Source organism: Malaya genurostris, chromosome 3, assembly GCF_030247185.1.
Source record: "Malaya genurostris strain Urasoe2022 chromosome 3, Malgen_1.1, whole genome shotgun sequence".
Taxonomy (NCBI): domain Eukaryota; kingdom Metazoa; phylum Arthropoda; class Insecta; order Diptera; family Culicidae; genus Malaya; species Malaya genurostris.
In genome coordinates this window covers 286,903,043-286,921,303 of record NC_080572.1, presented here as the reverse complement: position 1 = coordinate 286,921,303, position 18,261 = coordinate 286,903,043, and the positions used below count along the sequence as shown (strand labels likewise).

The following is an 18,261-nucleotide window of genomic DNA, read 5'->3' as shown; positions in this document are numbered from 1 at the left end:
AAAGCTTGTACGCAATAGGCCTGAATAAAAATATCTTCCAAATAAAAAGAAATACGATTAGGACACGATTGTTTTTTGTGAACCGATACATACATTCCTAGGAAATGTAATATATCAAACTACCTACAGCTATTTATGGTTTAGTTATACTGAACAATTATGAAGGGAAACCTTAGCAACCTTGGTTGATAAGTGTTGAAGATCATAAAATGATGCCTCTCGGTCAGTCTTCCCAAATAAACACCGAACACCATGCTCGCGGAAGTTCTGTTCTCATACCAAAATCTCAAGTCATGTTCAATCCCAAACTTGTAACATTTGTACACGAACGAGTACACACTTTGCGGTACTACAAACAAACACCAGTGCACGTACATCGTGTACGGACTCGATGTTCGCCTGCTGCTGAACAGTGATTCCAGATTATCACAATGTCCATACCGGAAATTATCGATAGACAAGTATATCAGCATTACACTGAGGTCCTTTTTTCGACGTTTTTTAGTCCGTTTTTTACTGGCTTTTTTATGCGGATTTCCGAATTTACGCGGTTTTCTTGTTTTGCCTTAGAAATACATGAAACGTCGAAGTTTGTTATTATCCCGAAATTTTTTGTTAGTCAACTCCGACATTTTCAATTTTTTTTTAAAAATTTGGTTTTCAGATTACATCAGATCTGCTCGTTCCACGCATTTCTACGATATTTGGCAACAAACAAAAACAATCTTCAGCTTTGCGTTTTTTTCTCTACGCGGATTTCCGAAGTTACGCGGTCTCAAATTCTCAACGTTTCATACGTTTCTAAGACCTTTGGCATCTATTTTTTTTTCATTTTCGGAAATTTTAAAATTTCTTCCTATAGTCGATTTTTCTAAAAAAAAACCTTCTGTTTTTTATTCTCAAATTTACTGTATTTCAATTTGTACTGTATGTTCCCATTGAAATATACTGTATTTTTCACATGAAAAATACAGAATGTTAATCAATTTGTCGCAATACAGAAGGTCGGAAAGAACAACGACAAGACGTAGCGGTTTTACATGCATGCATACAATAAATAGGTTGGATTATTGCATGAGTTAATATTCATTCTTGCTCAGAGCGCATCGTGAAAACTTTGCTTGATTAAAAAAAAAAGAAAAATGTCTCCACCCAAACGTAACAATATACTAAACCAAAATCCGTTTCTAAGAAAAAAGAAAATAAGAAGTTTTGCGCAAAAAATGTTTGATTAATTCATGCATTTATTTTAGTTTTTTTAAACTGAAAAATGCCTTAAAAAGGGAAATAAAAACAACTATTGAGATTATGAAAATAAATCTGTATATCTGAAAATGCAGAGGCTTTGATCAGTTTCTACACCCCACCGGGTTTGTACATAAAAAAACTAATGAAATTCACCGAAAAAGTGTGAAAAATTCATAAAATTGTTTTGTATGAAAAATGGAATTTTCCGTCGAAAAAGCCGGCATAACGCATAACGAGCTGCATAAGTGTTTGTCCGTCGAAGAAAAGAATACTAGATCGTTGAAAAATTCTTTTGGCGCGCAACGAGTAGTTTTGTGTGGATATTTCACAGGCATACTTGATCCATGTGATTCGTCATTTCGAACCACGTGCTTAAAGATGTATCAAAAGAATTGAACAAATGACTTAATGACGTAATGCTAACCGAATAAATGTTGTATTAAAAACCAGGAGAAAAACAATCCAATATCGTATACCAGTCAACAAATCAGCAAATTGTAGAACGAATTGACGAAGAGACTGTACTGTGTAAGTTTTGACGTGAAAATATAGAATTTATCTTTAACATGAATTAATTGATTAAAACGCGTATTATGAGTGCTAATTAGATACTAATGTCAAAGATGATTTCTGTAATGGAACGAGACTTTTTGGTGTTTGTGAAAAACATCAAAATTTGACAGATCAGCAGAAAACTAAAATCAATGCGGGACTTCAGTTTCATTGTTAATTGTGTTAATTTTTCCAATACGAAACTCGGCTTATATTTTGAATAGTCGGAGTAGCAGGAAGTGATTATTAGTAACAATTTATATCAGCCCACAATTGCTACGAACCTATCGAGAAGAGTCTGTATACTGATACCTTAGAACCATTATTTATGAGATCTGCTGTTCCTGTTCCTGTTATTTTGGCTTCACTGTAACAGAAATATTGCGCTCTTTGCACATTGATTCTCTGATTCGCGATTCGTTAATTGTAGGGTGAGTATTCGGCAAAATGAGGTTGTTGCTTGACTAATTGATGCGAATGCCTTATACACTTTGAAAAAACCTTGTGATTTTACATCTTATAATGTAATGGTATTAGACTAGCGGTGAGATAGAAGAGAAGTTAAATGAAGAATTTCCTTCCTGATGATCTAAAACGATTTGACTTTCAGGTTGAAATGTCCTATTTCGTCTGCAAATGCAATGACGACCCAGTAACGAGGGCAGCCATTGGAAATTTGCGAAACCAATTCGAATAGGAGTAACCTTTCTTCTGATCCCTGTAAACTTAGAAACGGCTTCGTATTCAATAGAAGAAAAGATAAACAAAGTTGTTTATACGATCATTTGAAAAGTTCACAGAGAATTCAAGAAAACTATTTTGGTCGAGATGAAGTTCGACGGGTCAGCTAGTTATCTGATAATTATGTACTTTTGTTTTTTATTTACTGTTATTAGATAAAATCCGTCAAAACAAAATGCGAGCACCAAATACGACCCCTATTGAGAGCCACTGCAATACACTGAGTTCTTTTTTACGCGGTTTTTAAGCGGATTTCGGAAGATTCCAAACGACATGATCAATATCCCGATAACGTTCGCCTCAACCACAATGATCAGTCTCGGATAGTCCAATTCGAGGGAGATGTAGTCCAACGTGTAGTGATTGGACATGAGTCTGGACATCGCACAAATGAAATCCCTTCTCATATCCAGCTCCCTGAACTCCCTTTGGCGAGACACGCTATAGAATTCGTTGTAAGCAATCGGTCGCTCATAAATTTCACCCTCAAGAGCACCACATTAGGCTAAATTGTCGGCTCTTTCATTACCTGGAATGCAGCAATGAGCTGGGACGTAGATCATAGTGATTTGATAATTATTATTCAATACGTCGCTCAGGTACTGTCTTATTTTGCTCAAGAAAACCGGTTCATTTTTGTCAGCAGCGTTTGAGCGAATGGCTTCAATGTGACAATTATATATAAACAGATGCAGGTTCTAGAAGCCTAAATGAAGCCGAAACATTATTGTTGAATATACCAAACCCAGTAGCGTCTTAAATTCGTGATTCGTCCGTGTAAAACATTTTCTCAGGGTCAATATGCCTGAACTTACAAGAAAATATTTTTTCGGATTTCTATCGAGCGTAGGTGTTCCACGCAACTCTGGATGAATGTGTCGATAAAGAAAGTTGTGTCTGGGGCATTTAGGATGCTGTAACGAGTAGGAATATATTTTGAATTGATTGAAATTGAACTAGCCTTTCGAAGTTAATAATAACCAGGGGATTCAGTACCTCACATCTTATTAGCAGTAGTGATGAAAGCTCCCAAAAGTGATCTTTCAATCGAAGAACTCTCGCCAGAACATCAAGACTCATTGTATGTGTCGAATGCATGCAGCCTAAAGCAATTCGCAAACAACGATACGGAATTCGCTCCAGTTTGATTATATGAGAGTTTGCAGCGGAACGAAAACAAACGCATCAATATTCCATCACTGAAAGTATCGTTGTCTGATACAATTTTATTAAATCTTCTGGATGAGCACCCCACCAAGATCCTGTTATTGTTCGAAGAAAATTTACTCTTTGTTGGCATTTTGTTATCAGAAACCATCATGTGTCCTCCCCACGTGCATTTGGAATCAAACCACGCCCCGAGGTATTTGAAAGTCAAAACCTGTTGGATCATTCTTCCCATCATATGAAGCTGAAGCTGCGTGGGATCATGCTTTCTTGAAAAAACGACCAGCTCTGTTTTCTTCGCAGAGAATTCGATACCCAGATGAACAGCCCAAACTGACAAGTTATCTAAAGTATCTTGCAATGGTTTTTGTAAGCTTTGGGTTCAGTAACTGAAACCAAGCCATCATCTGCCAATTGTCTTAGTGTGCAGGGGGTTACTAGACAGCTGTCAATGTCATTCACGTAAAAATTATAGAGGAGCGGACTGAGGCATGAGCCTTGCGGGAGACCCATGTAGCTAATTCTGAATGTTGCCAAACCGCCATGTGAAAAATGCATGCGTTTCTCTGACAAAAGGTTGTGCAAATGATTATTTATAACCGCTGGAAGTCCATGTTGGTGGAGCTTGTCTGAAAGAACATCAATGGAAACTGAATCAAATGCTTCTTTAATGTCTAAAAATACAGATGCCATTTGTTGTGTTTGAGCGAAGGCAATTTGAATATCAGACGAAAGTAATGCAAGGCAATCATTCGTCCCTTTATTTCTTCGGAAACCAAACTGAGGATCTAACAACAAACCGTTCGTCTCGACCCAAGTGTCGAGATATTGAAGAATATTTTTTTCGAGCAACTTTCTGATGCAGGACAACATTGCAATGGGTCTATATGAGCAGGTATCTTCGGCTTGTGATAACTTTCCCTTGCCTCCAGTCGGCTGGAACAATATTTTGCTCAAGAAACTTGTTGAACAATTCCAATAAACGTCTTTTCGCAAGGTCGGGCAGATTCTTCACCTAGTTTTATGTAATTCTGTCCAACCCGGGAGCATTATTGTTACAAGACAAGAGTTGCATAGAATATTTCATCATTGAAAAGGACCTATCAATGAAACCATTATTTAGAGGAGATTCCCGAATAATGCGCAGGTACAGAATCTGGGCAAACTTTCCTAGCAAAGTCAAAGTGCTCATTGAGGTTTCTCTTGACAAACCTTCCACAAAATTTTATACATTTGTTGACCCGAAGTATGTTCTTATATTTGGTTTCCAGTGTCAAGAATTTTTCAAAATTCTGAGGAGTTCCTCCTCCCCGTTTAAGAAACGTCTTGCAAGCATTTTGTTTCGCATGTTTAGCATCGGAGCACTCTTTTTCCCACCAAGGGTTTGGAGGTCTTCTGTTAGTCGTTGGACCAGGAAATCGTTTGGTTTGGGCTTGTCCTGCGGCCTCCAGAATCGAATAAACAAGGAAGTCATATTAAGTGGAGGGAACTATTCCATTGAGTTTAAGAACTAGAAATACTACTTTGGTATTTAATCCAGTCAATATTTTTTGTCAAATCATATGGAATATGAACGCTAATTGATTAATGATCGCTACCGGATTAAATTAAAAGACATATCGGGAAGCCGCCGATAGTTTTGCAGCACAGAAACTTCATCGTTCATTATCACGCAGGAAAACTTCGTAAAATATTCTTTTTTCGACGCCATCTTCGATCTAAAGATGACTTTACCTAATGAACAGACATACGTTAATCAGTTTGCGAAATATTTCACGCATGGACGAAATATTTCCGTAGAGATCGGGGCTGTCGACGAACAAGTATTAATAACGGTTTATCGGCAAATGTGATCTGGTTATAGATGGTCCCCGTAAGACGCACCACAAATATGTGCGTAAAATTGTGGTAATCAGATGGTCAACGAAATAATAATTTAATAGAAATACAAAAGAAACGAATTCCATAACGACTGAGAACAACCCTGGGCCTGATTTGGAACCGTTCAGTATTTCTACTTTCTCATTTAATATTTGAGCTTCACTGATGGCTTTTGCTTTGAAAGCAAATTCGATTGAGGTTAATCCCGAATCATGGACTCTTTCTTTTGCGTGATGGCGATGGCTTCTCTAATCAAAACTTTCTTGTCAACGAAATCGAAATGGAAATCATCGGTTAGCCACTGGCAGGTTGTTCGCTCAGTTTCCTAGTTAAGGAATTCCATCGACGCGATTCGGTATGTCGATGTTGTAAATAAGATTCTCTGAGTGTGTTTTTTTTCTCAGAGAACCGTTTTCCATTCGGCAGACTGACTGGCACTGAAAAGTTTGGTTTTAGTGCTGTCTTAATTGCCCTTATTTATAACCTGTTTGGTCGAAGCATACAAGTAAGGGACAATCGAGAGAGAGATTGAATGATTAAATAATATTTCAAATGATGGAACGAACGTCTGGTTTGCCTTCACAGACGGACGTTAATTTTCACTGATTATCGTTGAATGTGACGATTGTGGATGTATTCGGATCTCAGTCAAGTGAAGTCAAGTGTAGTATATTTGGTTGACGGTGTTGCCAAGCATTATGAATCGGAAATAATCGTGTGGGCGATTCAGTTGCGCAGAAATGCACATCCGAAACATCAAACTTAAATCCGTGGAATCAATTAATCCGGCAACACTGCCGATCGGCGGCGTGGTCATGTGGCAGACAGCAGGAGCAAAACACTACTCGGGATTAACGCTCGCGCTTTCCTTGGAGCAGAACGGCAGCAGCAGTAGCTTCTTCGGCAGGGTAGTTCGTAGTTTACGAGAGTCAAACACCGGAGCAGGCAGGACGGCGATATTCACCGTTGACTGGTTGACCGGACGGATTGTTTTCCAGTTGGAGGCAGTGCCTCCCATCAAAAAGCCATTCGGTTTCGTTTCTGTCAGGATTCGGAAGGATGCTTTTTTTTCGGCACCGAGAGTGAGAGTAAACGGGAGTTACTCTCCGTACTCCGAAATTTCGAGGATGTTGGCCATGGTTTCGATAGCCTAGCGCTAGGTCGTTCGTCGCAGTCCGTTGTCGCCGTTTGTCGTGGATCAATGTTTGAATGTTGTTAAGTGTTTTGTAATCAGCAACCAATGGACATTGAAAATTGTTACAACATATTTCCAGTGAGAACAGTGCATCGGAATTTACGTTTATGTTGTGAATTTTGGACGTTTTTATCGTTTGTTTGATTAGTTGGGAGAACTTTGATTCAGTCGCATGATTTCGAAATCGTCCGACAATAAGTGATTGTAGTTTTTTTATACGTTAAAAGTGTTTGAACATTCGCTTTCATTTTTCAAAGGATAAATTAAACGGTTTAGTTGGTAAATATATCTGTGGTTGTTGCAGGCCATGTGCCATGTGAATAGTCGTAAGAAGAGTGGTGTTACAGCACGAAAGGTGAAAACCCATGGTTTTCCCATGGTAATATGGTTTATATAACCCGTCCAGTGAATACCGATATCGGTCGTTTCAGTACAATCACACGAGAGAAGTTCAAGTTGAAGGACTTCAAGGTACGATGAGTTCTAAACAAACACACACACACACACATCCTACAGAATCTAGCAGTAGGCCATGCAGTAGTGTCAAAGTGAAAACGCACCTACGAAAAACGAAAGAAGGAAAGAAATAAAAATGACTGTCATTTACCAGAGTGCCAGAGTGAAACCGTTGACTTGCTTTGCGAGAGCAGCAGACAAATTCTCCCCCACACGGTCACAGTACGGTCGGTCGGCGGAGGAAACAGCGTCTTCCTGGCGCGACTGTTGGAGAAAATTATGGGAGAAAGCAAAAAAAAAAAAAACGAGCGAGGACATCATTTCCATCAAGCTGAAGAAAATCTAAACAAACTGTTTAATTATGTAACATCGGTCGCGTCCAGATCTTCGAGAATTGCGAGAACTAAGCCTCCCAATGGCCATCAATCAATCGTTGGCCTACAGACGCGTTTTTCTCTCCTTTCGAAAATTTTTCATCCTTCTATGCCTCATGACATTCCGTTACATAATCCAACGTTTACAGAGGCACACTCGGTAACTGCGCCCATGACACTGCAGTTGGGATTATTTTCTTTGAAAAATATGGGCCTACTTTGTGGTTGATTCCTTGCCAACGAGGTGTTTGGGGCACAATAAATGGAACCGAACCAGTTGGCACATCGAACGAACAGTAGCCATCCTGCTACTTGGCTCATCCTGCTTTTATTATACCTTGTGGAATAATTTAACAATAGCTGCCGCCTGCCTGCCTAATCTCGGAACTTTTGTGGCAGATATGGAGAGAATAGATATTTCCGTTTTTGGTGGTTTTCAAATGCTAACAGTAGCGTTGGAAGATTATTCTAATGACTCGGAAAATTTTATTTATCGGAACACATTTGTAATCTAAGTCTTTGAGTTTGTCAAGTTGATTGCATCGTGCTGCTTTGCAGCGATTTATCCACCCCCGCGTATGAAGTGGGCGTTTTACCTTCATCTATAGAAAGGCAAAAATCCGACTTTCGAACGGAGCGTTGGAGACCCTTAGTGTTGTATACCATTCGCCTCAGTTCGACGAGATCGGAAAATGTATGTGTGTGTGTGTATGTGTGTGTACACTTCTCGAGGTTATTTTTACCGCTAAATTCTCTCAGAGATGGCTGAACCGATTTTAACAACTTCTCGTTCCGGAGATATGATGATATAAGTGACGTGACCGACAAAACGCGTTGTTTTTTTACCTCGCAATTTTCTGCAAGATGGAAAACCAATTTTAGCAAACTCAAGTTCATTTGAACGCTACTGTTGGGCCATTGATCAAGATTGACTTTTGGTTCCGGAGATATGATGGTATAAGTGACGTAACCGACGAAACATGTTTTTTACTGCTCTAAGAGTTCGATTAATTTGAGGTCACCTGTAATTTCGTAAAGCGATAGTGCAGAAAAGTTTAAGAACCTCGAAAAAATTCCCAATGCGAAATTTGAGCTAAATCGGATATCGGTGCTGCCCGGCAGTTTAGTTTCGAAAATTTTCGATCTTGAAATATCACCATAGGGGGCAGTCGTGAAATTTCCGAAATCGAATTTTGTTGATGCCAAATGTCTTAGAAAAACTCGACTTTCTGCGACTTGGAAAAATAGAGATTTTCACAACCGAAAAAAAAAATGTTATGTTCGATATCAAAAGTCTTAAAATTACATGAAACGACGAGATTTAGTATAATATTAAAACAAAATTTTAGGTGGTTTAAGAAGGGTTTTTTTTCAGATTAGCATTACTCTTCTCATACAAGAAAGCAACGCAAATGTTAGGCGCTTGGTTTGAGAAATGATGCCGAATATTTGACGTAAACGTTGAAGCATGCTTCTGTGAACTACTCGAATCAATCTGAATAAATTGATGATGAAAAACTAACAGAGAAAGGCATTATCACACCACTAGTTGGATTAAAAATAGGTTATTCAAAAAAAAATCCAATGGGAAAATATAACAAAACATTCAAACTATTGACCATTGCTTTCTACACATCTTGACCACTTTTCTGACAATTTATGAATACCCCACGACTCTAGAAATGTTCGTTTGTTGAAGAAAACCAATCAGACATCCAATTTTCGGCTTCTTCGTAGGAATCGAAGTGCTGCTAGGCCAATGCATGGCCCATCGATGAGATTACAACAAATGATAATCGGAAGGGGCCAAGTCTGGGGAATACAACGGATGGCGTAGAAGCTTCCAGCCAAGAGTTTTGATTTTGTTCTGAACCGGGTTTGCTTAGTGTGCAGATGCTTTGTCGTGTACCAAAATTACATTTCCCTGTTTTCTGACCTTTTCGAATCATTTTTCAATTAATTCATGGTTTAAAATAACCTGGTTTTAGAAGTTTACGAAGTCTCACCAATGCTGTTTGCAATTTGGCGTCTTCTCACCTCAAAATCATTATCTCTGAACCGTTAAAACCAGTGGCTCGCAAACTTATTTGGTGGTATATTCATTATGGATATATTTTTCCTTCGACTACCCACCAAGATAGAAATATTAAAAAAAAACTATGTTGATCGGTTTAGCATTTTTTCGAATAATTTGAGATTAAAATGTAAATAAGAGAGAGAAATTTGCGGAAAAACTAGTATTTACATTGGGTAATGAAGGGTCGCAAGTGACCGGGAAAATCTGGAAGAAGCCGGAAGTTTGGTTTCACCGGGAAAAAGACGAGAATTTTAGTGCAAAACCGTGAAAAAAATTATTAAAGACTGCCCCAGAAAGTATGGACGCACTTTGATTTCGCTGTAAATAATTCACAATTTTTATATTAAAATTTTATTCGATATACTGATAATATTGGACTACAACAACAGAATATTATTCTCAACATTTGCTACGTAGCCATTGTAGACTAGCTGGCGCACCTTCTTGCGAACGTTCCTCTTTAAATTCCGTACAGACTTCTTGGCGACAAGTTTTGACACTTTTTTTCCAATCTTTTTCGAACTGTTGAATAGTTTCGGCTGCCGAGACATGTTTCCTAAGATGTGCCTTCGTGAATGCCCAAAAATTCCTCGATTGGTCGAAGTTGTGGGTAATTTGGTGGATTCGTGTCTTTTGGGACGAAAGTGACATTTTTGGTAGTATACCATTCTACCGTTGATTTCGAGTAGTGGCAAGAAGCAAGATCTGGCCAAATCTGGACAACAGGATCCTTGTGGTTTCGAATCATGGGTAGAAGTCGTTTTTGTAAACATTCCTTGATGTATATTTCGTGGTGATGAAGGGTTTCGAAATCTTCCCGCAGCTACAAATTGCTTGCCAGACCATAGCTTTCTTACCAAATTTTTCGAATTCAATAGATGTTTCGGACTGGTTCCACACTTGCCCTTCTCGCACCGTATAATATTGTGGTCCCGGCAAGGATTTGTAATCGAGTTTCACGTAGGTTTCGTCGTCCATGATTATGCAGTTCAAATTTCCAGCAAGAATCGTATTGTACAGCTTTCGAACCCTCGGCCTGATCGATGCTTCTTGTTTCGGATTACGTTTTGGTTGTTTCTGCTTCTTATAGGTTCGAAGATTCAACCGTTCTGTAGCACGAAGAACATTTGACTTCAAAGTGCCCACTTGTTTGGCCACATCCCGAACTGAAACCTCCTTCTTTTGGTTGAACGCCTTCAGTATACGTTGCTCCTTCCATTTTTACTATCTTTCTCAGTGACAGTCCGCGTTCTGTGCACCATTTGTACATAATTTTTCGACGTTGTTCTGTTGAAAGTCCACGCATTTCGAAACAAACTAATGAAAACGAATAAACAACTGCACAAGTGGTTAGAGAAGAGTGTAAACAACAGGACGCAGCCATAAAAATTGACAGATTGTGAACAATTGCGAAATGGCAGCGGTTTTTGGTTGCGTCCATACTTTCTGGGACAGTCTTTAGCAGAAATATAAGTAACAATTTTTAGCATCAGGACTCACCAAATTGAAAAACTTATCTACTTTTACTTTATCCACCGTTTTCAGGGAGTATCAGATTTCCTTCTTTGAGAGCTGAACCTGGTTTAAGAGCTGAAAAGAACCGTTGAATTTGTTCAGTGAATCTATGTTTCATTTTCTTTTGAAGGTGCTTAATTATGGATTCCATAGTAGGATCACAAGAATGTTGTTATTGATTTTGACGAAGGAGGCGAATTAAATTTAGCTTGAGCTTTTGGAACTGTTAAACTCCTAACTTTAATCATGTGATGATTTAAAAAAAAAACGATTGCTGTATCGATATCAGCCTAACTTACCAAAACAATTTCAGGGTTCGCATTGCTTCTGGTATGAGATCTGTGTCCTAGACGATTAGTTCTAAGGTGGTAGAATACAGAACTAATTGAAATAATCATTCCTTTTTTTAAATCTTGAGTATTGTTGGTAGATGATCTGAATCAAAGTCTATTTGAGTAATCTATTCACTACAAATGTTGCATTAATCTGCTAGATCCAAATCAATTGTAGAAGGATTTCTCATAAAAGATAAACTAGTTGGGCTGTTTGGAAATAAAACTGATTTGAAATCAGCGAAGAGCTCATTATGAGGAATTCGTACTTTCTGATAATTTTTCTGGTTGTTTCATTTGCTCATCAACACGAGTAAGCGACTACCAAGCTCCGAAAAAAGTGTTTTTTTCAGTGGATTAGATTTCCACATTACCTCACTTGAAAATTCATTGGCGCAAATTTTGAATAACTTTGACATTGTAATTGTACCGTGAAGATTTTTATTAACAATTCTCTACACTTCTCATTTGGAACAGCACTTCAAAGCACAATAAATTGCATGGTGTCTGTTTAAACTCATAATATTTAAGAAAAACTTTATACACATAAAGATAAACACGCGTTCAAAAACTTATTTATCGAAATTATTGACCGTTCTGAACACTGAATCAAAATCAACATGTTTGTTGAAACATTTATGGCTTCAGTTTTACTTCTTGTGTGCTAGTAAAAACAGAGACACTTGAAATCAAACAGTTTATTTGCGACTTCTAAATTTGTCTTCTAAATGGAGAATTAAGACACGAGTTCTAGTCTGAAGGATGTGCCTGATTGTGTTTATTAAGTTGGCATTTCTCGCACGTTCTTCCATTCATTAATAATTAATTGCTCAGTTTTTTAACCAAGTAATTGCGAGCTGACTTTCTATAAATTAGAGTACAAATGTGTTGAGTACTTGACCTTAATAACTGTTTCTCGATTGGGGAAATGGAAACAAAGCAAGTGTGGCTACACGTCCAAAATTTTGCTTGCACATCGCGAAAATACATGCTACTCGCTTGCAAAGTTGTTGAAATTGATGAAAGTGGCCAAATAAATTGCTACTAATGTAATTTAAGTTCTCGTCGGAGATCGTTCGTCGACAGCCAGAGCCAGTGGCGAGCCAAATCTAACATCATTTAAGGGGTGGGGGGTAGGTTCAAAACGATGAAAAAAATCATCATTTTTGCGATTTTTTTTTCAGAATTCTCGTTGAACAAAATAAATTCAAATGTTTTGCATGATAAAAAGCATCATTCGAGCAACACTTTGTAATTTTTTCGTGGAAAAATATTGAGAAATAAGCTGGTGAAGAGGTATTTTCGAGAACGCTTCTTAAAAGTCATGATTTGCGGTGTCCACTGTATCTCAGCGCAGACTAATCAGAAGTAAATAAATGAAAGCAGCATAGTTAGAGTAGAAGTTTTTCTAGGCCCCAACGTTTCTGTATGATTTATTATAACGAAACATTTGAAGAATGTTTTGTCAAGTTTTGAAGTCAATCGAAGTAGAAATCTAGGGCCTGTGCGTCGAGCTCTTGCTTCTTCGTAGAATGAGATAGCAATAGATAAAGGTCCATAACATCCAGAGTTTCGTTCCAATAGGCTTGAACGTTTTAAAGAATACTCTAAAAATGTTTTACTATAAGAAAATATAAAGAAAATAATGAATGATTTTTAAAAAGTGTTAGACCCTACCCGCCCCTTAAATTCGTAAACTTGCGTTCTCTGAAGAGTAGGGTGTGCAAAACATGATAAAAGGAGTAGAACGAATGGCCCCGATATTCGAATTTGCTATAAAAAGAAGCATGTTTAAATATTTTTTGTATTCTGTATGAATTCAACTGGAAATGTAGACAGATTCAAATTTGGCCAAGTATTTGACTCGTCAGTGCAGAGGAGCTTAAATCGAACCAATTCAAATTACAATTCATAATTCTAAGACGGAAAATTTCATTTGTAATGACTTAATGTTGAATGTTTTACTGGTTTCGACTGTAATTTGCATTCGGCTTGCAAATACTACGGTATGAATTTATATGCACCATTTACTAGCTAAGCAGATGTGGTTTAGTCGATTAACGGACGCACTTTGTGATCCAATGATTCTCGGTTCAAGTCACTGCGGTCGCTCCAAAATCGGAACTCATTTCGATAACTTAGCAACGGTGAAACCGATTTTCACAAATCATGATCCAAATTAAATCTATCATCATCTTAAAAAATACTGCGCCTTTCCATCCAGATTCGACTTCCGGATTCGAAACTATATTTCGATGAATTTCAAAATTGACGATGAAAAAACCGGTACTTGCTGGTATGGAAGAAGAAAACACCACCGCCTTTTCAAGACGGTTGTTTTCGAATTTCTCACATAGAAAGACTATGTGTCGACTTCAGGGCGACTATAATTTTATACATTAGTTAGTCACAGAAAACATTAAAAAAAGTTAATAGAAAACGACTACTCTGCACTGAGAACACAAAACAATTTATACAGTCATTTTAATTTTAATTATCTTGCCATAGAACTTTCGCAAGCACTTCCATACTCGCTGCTTGCAATGCTTCAGTGCTCAATCGGAGTCGATGCGCGTACATGACGAAAAATATTTCTAGTCGTTGTAAAATCATTGTATTTTGTGAAAATTTCTATGACTAAATAATGTATAAAATTATAGTTACCCTGAAGATGAAGGTATAACCTTCGAAACGTTGGCCGTTAGCGAAAGATAAATGTTTTGACTAGAAACCAATTGCCATCTTTTGATTTTATTGTCAATTCATTTACGAAGCATCATTTTTACAGCTTCGGACAATTCCGACCAAGACGTTGAAGGGTTTTTGAGTGCTTTAATGATTACTTAAGTTTTTTTTGGGAACATTTTCCGGAGATGTTTTGATAACGTTAACTTTGTTTTGTCGCAGCTGCAAATCGCTTGCCAAATCTGAAAGTTTTCAGCGATATTATTAACAATAACGAATTTATATCGGATGGAAACGTCCTTTTAAGTCGTGAACATCCGAGAATGCAGAATTAGTAGTGTGTCATATGTTTTTTTTTTAGTTTCATTGATTTGTAGCAAAAAAAACCGTTTTTAATCCACCTAGTGGTGAGATGGTGCCTTTCTTATATTACTCATATCTTCATAAATATTACTAAGAAAATCTTCAAAAAATTCCGCGATCTAACAGATTATAATTTGAAACAGTTCTGGGTAATAATTTAAAAGAAGTTTTCTTCACTTTAAATGATGGCATGAAATTTCAAACACGCTTCACCCTACTCCGAAACGGGAGATCGGATCCGATTAAAATTCAATAACAACATATTGGACTGTAAGACCTTTCGGTTGAGCCTAAGTTTGCGAAAATGTTTGGCTTTGGGTTTCGATTCAACAGTCGGTTTGCATAGAAATTGCATTTCATTTCAATTTGAGAAAAAAACGAGAAACAATCTTCCAAAACCCCCTATCTTACTAAACTGTTCATATATTAGTACCTCACTAGTAGACAGATATTACACTTCAAACCACATTAGACAATTCATGCGTGCCGTTGGGGTGACAGTTCATAAAGAATGAAATTTATGGCACAGACGAGTACATTCTGGGAATCGCTTCCATTCAGAAAACCTTGATTTCTTCATGGGACAGACGGCTCCAACTGTGTGTCAGAAGCATAACGTTCGCAAGATAATTTCGGCTAATGTTACGGTTGTTTACAGTATGTATAAAGTACCTAAAATGACTGAAGCAAGTAATCGATTGGAGTAACGTGACATGGCAAGAATGCAGTACAGGGGTGTGAGAATATTGTGTTCTTGATTTTATTGCTAAAGCGGCTGAATTGGTTTTGCTATTGCCTGGCAGTGGTTCATACGATGGTTCTGGTTTCTGTGACGAATTTTCGTGCATGTGGCAATTTTATTATTCCTGTTTGTTTTTATTCTTTCCTAGCGCCAAGTTGGATATCGCGTGCTGGTGACTGGTGCCCGGATCTTACATTTGAATGTCAAACCAGACTTTGTCGATATCCGGAGCATGGAGAGAAAAAAAAACAAACACTGCAGTATATTCTGTTTTCGTTTTGTGCTGTTTGTTAGATATTTATCGTAAATCAATTCTTCCTTTTGTGCACTGGTTTTCCCGAATAAATAGTTCAAATGGAACCTAGTCTTCTGTTTCAGGAAACTGCTTACTGTACAGAATAATTTCATGGTCAACTTTTATACTGACAATGCGCCCAGGTTCATGGTCAAACGTATCACAACTTCATTGTTCCGACCATCTAGTTATTCCTCCTTTAGCAGCTTTCTAAAGTTGTAAGTGAAAACATCCCCTTTATAAGAAAACGACCTCCACATTTGGGCCGAAAAGAGTTCTCATGTTCAGATCTACTCATATCCAACAATGCGTATTTTCCCGCATAATAAACTTTTTTCTGTACTCGTTCATTTTCAATGCTATCATTTTGACAAATCATTATATAAAAAATAAGATAAAAAAGATCCTGCCAAAAGTCTCTTGGTGGTTGGTGCTAAAACTTTCCTAATAGAAAATGAATTCTACAGTAGAAACAAATAGAAAATGGATGCTACAGTAGAAGTGAATATGGCCTATGCCAACCCGTGGATTCATAAATTACAAGACAAAGCTTAACAGAATTCGTGTGAGTCTCGATTATCTACTAAGTCCACTATACTATTGTTATTTACCATGACAAAAATTGAGGATTGATTGTTTTCATTTTCTTTGGGCAGCCGACTTCCGAGAAAAAATAATGCTGATTTTTCTTGCATTAATGCAAAGTGTGATCCGCAACCTTGCAAGCGATCTACTGTTTGCCAGCTGTGGATGATTAAACACTGAACAATAGATTTATAAAATTTAATGTCGATTTACTAAAAGGAAACCATTTTTGATTTTGATTAAATTTTACTCCAAGCAAGGGTCCTTATCAACCGTTCATACGTTTGAAAATGGGCACTTAAAAAACAAGTTTATCTAACAAAAACTTTTCCCAGCCCAAGCTGATATTTTTCAGTATCTTAGTAACGAAAACAAAACTAAAGTGAAAGTCATACCCGTCCAAGAATAAAAGGTGAAAAAAAAAATACTCTGTAGCCAGTGGCCCGATAATTGCAAAAAAGTGTCAGTATTGGAAAACAAAAATGCTTAGTTGGAAAACATTTTTTTCCTTGAAAGTTTTCATCTGTTTGATTTTTGATCTGGGGGCAAATTTGATGTTTTATGTAAGTCGACTTAAAACTTTGAAAATCGATTTTATTTTTCAGAACTAGTGTTTCGAAATGAACTTCTAGGTGGTATTGACAGTTCAATTTGAACTGCTTTACGAACTTATGAGCCAAAGGCGAAACGCGAAGAAAATGAAGTTTTTCTATCTCAAACTTTTTATATCCGGTTTGATACTTTTTGCAAATATCGGACCACTAGCTGCAGATTATTTTGTGAAATCTAATCATAAATTGAGTTTTATTGTATTTTTCGGTGATAACGATTTTAAGGTTAGTTAAGTTTTAGATAAAAATACACTTAAAAAAACTGTTAGAAAATTTGACAGAATTTTGGGAAAATCACTATTCTAACGCTTTTTTGTAGGATTTGTCATTTTTCGACAATCAATATTAGAAAAAAACTGGGTTAAAATAACTAACCCCTTTTCAAAAAAACAGTCTAGCTTAATTATGGAAAAACAAAGTATGCAAAGTGACTATTGGTAAAATTTTACCAAATCCGAATACGATTGAGGGCGAAATTCGTCTTCAGTAAAAAAAGAAGTCTCCAGATTTGAATCATTGAAAAAATCCCTCAACTGAAAGTACAAAAGGAGAAACTCCTGCAAATGCAACGGAAACCCAATGGATAAATTTTTCGCTATTTTTTGCCACCGGATTCCACACGGCCTCTAGGCTAATTCTATCCAGAGAAATACCAACAGGTACTATCAATTTTCTAGTGGACCAGAGCCTCTTGTAAAGCTCGATTCACTTGTTATCTAGATAAAAGGTTTTATTTGCAGTTCTGAAGAAAAATGACCACCGCTCAACAATTACCTAATTTGTTTTCGTCCGGGCGAAAACCATTAAACCGTCATTTGACTGAATAGGCCACTAGTCAAATCTGACCAAAATCTAACTTGTGTGCTTTAAGATGAATGGTAGAATGCTTTTGTTTTCGAATGATCTTTTTAAAATATTTTTCAAATTAATTTATAACGAAAATTGATTTTTTATCCGCAGCTACAAATCGTCTACCAAATCCGAATCATATGTATCTGTTGAGGATAAATTCTTCGGGCTGCCTCATGCTAAAGAATGCGTTCGATAAAATGGCACTCGCATATTTATTATCCAACATTGAACCAACTATCGGATTTTTTTTGGAAATTTGAAGGGAGTGAAAAACAGGTTTACTGAAAAAGTTAAGTTTCGAACCGTGTATATTTCTGTTGAGAACAAGCCTCTAGACAGTCCAGTTCCAAATTTCATGACAATCTATCCACTAGTGTTTGAATATCAGCTGATCGTGTCAGACGAGTTCTTGTTTTTACTAAGCAATGGAAAAAGAGCGCATTCTTGCATTTTTATGCAATGGTGAAATTGAATGATTTGCAGTACAGATTGGTCCACCATCCCCCGTATTCTCCAGACCTGGCCCCCAGCGACTATTGTCTATTTCCATACCTGAAAAGGTTTCTCCAGGAAAGGAAATTTTCGTCGAA

General features: G+C 37.2%; 1 protein-coding gene across 9 annotated transcripts in view; it reads left to right on the top strand.

The window, feature by feature from the left end:
* LOC131438440 (hippocampus abundant transcript 1 protein) overlaps positions 1-18,261 on the top strand; it is a 106,086-nt gene that overhangs the window by 17,660 nt on the left and 70,165 nt on the right. For 2 of the 9 annotated variants that reach the window (XM_058608456.1, XM_058608462.1), the window contains exon 1: positions 6,515-7,255. The exons of 1 other annotated variant lie outside the window; for it this stretch is intronic. Coding sequence is in view for 1 of the 8 variants with exons in the window: in XM_058608464.1 (XP_058464447.1) it covers positions 7,169-7,255 (87 nt within the window). In the remaining 7 variants the exon portion in view is untranslated. Of the gene's footprint in view, positions 1-6,514; positions 7,256-18,261 lie in introns of those variants that run through there. 6 more of the 9 variants (XM_058608460.1, XM_058608463.1, XM_058608459.1 and 3 more) reach the window with 5 other exon arrangements.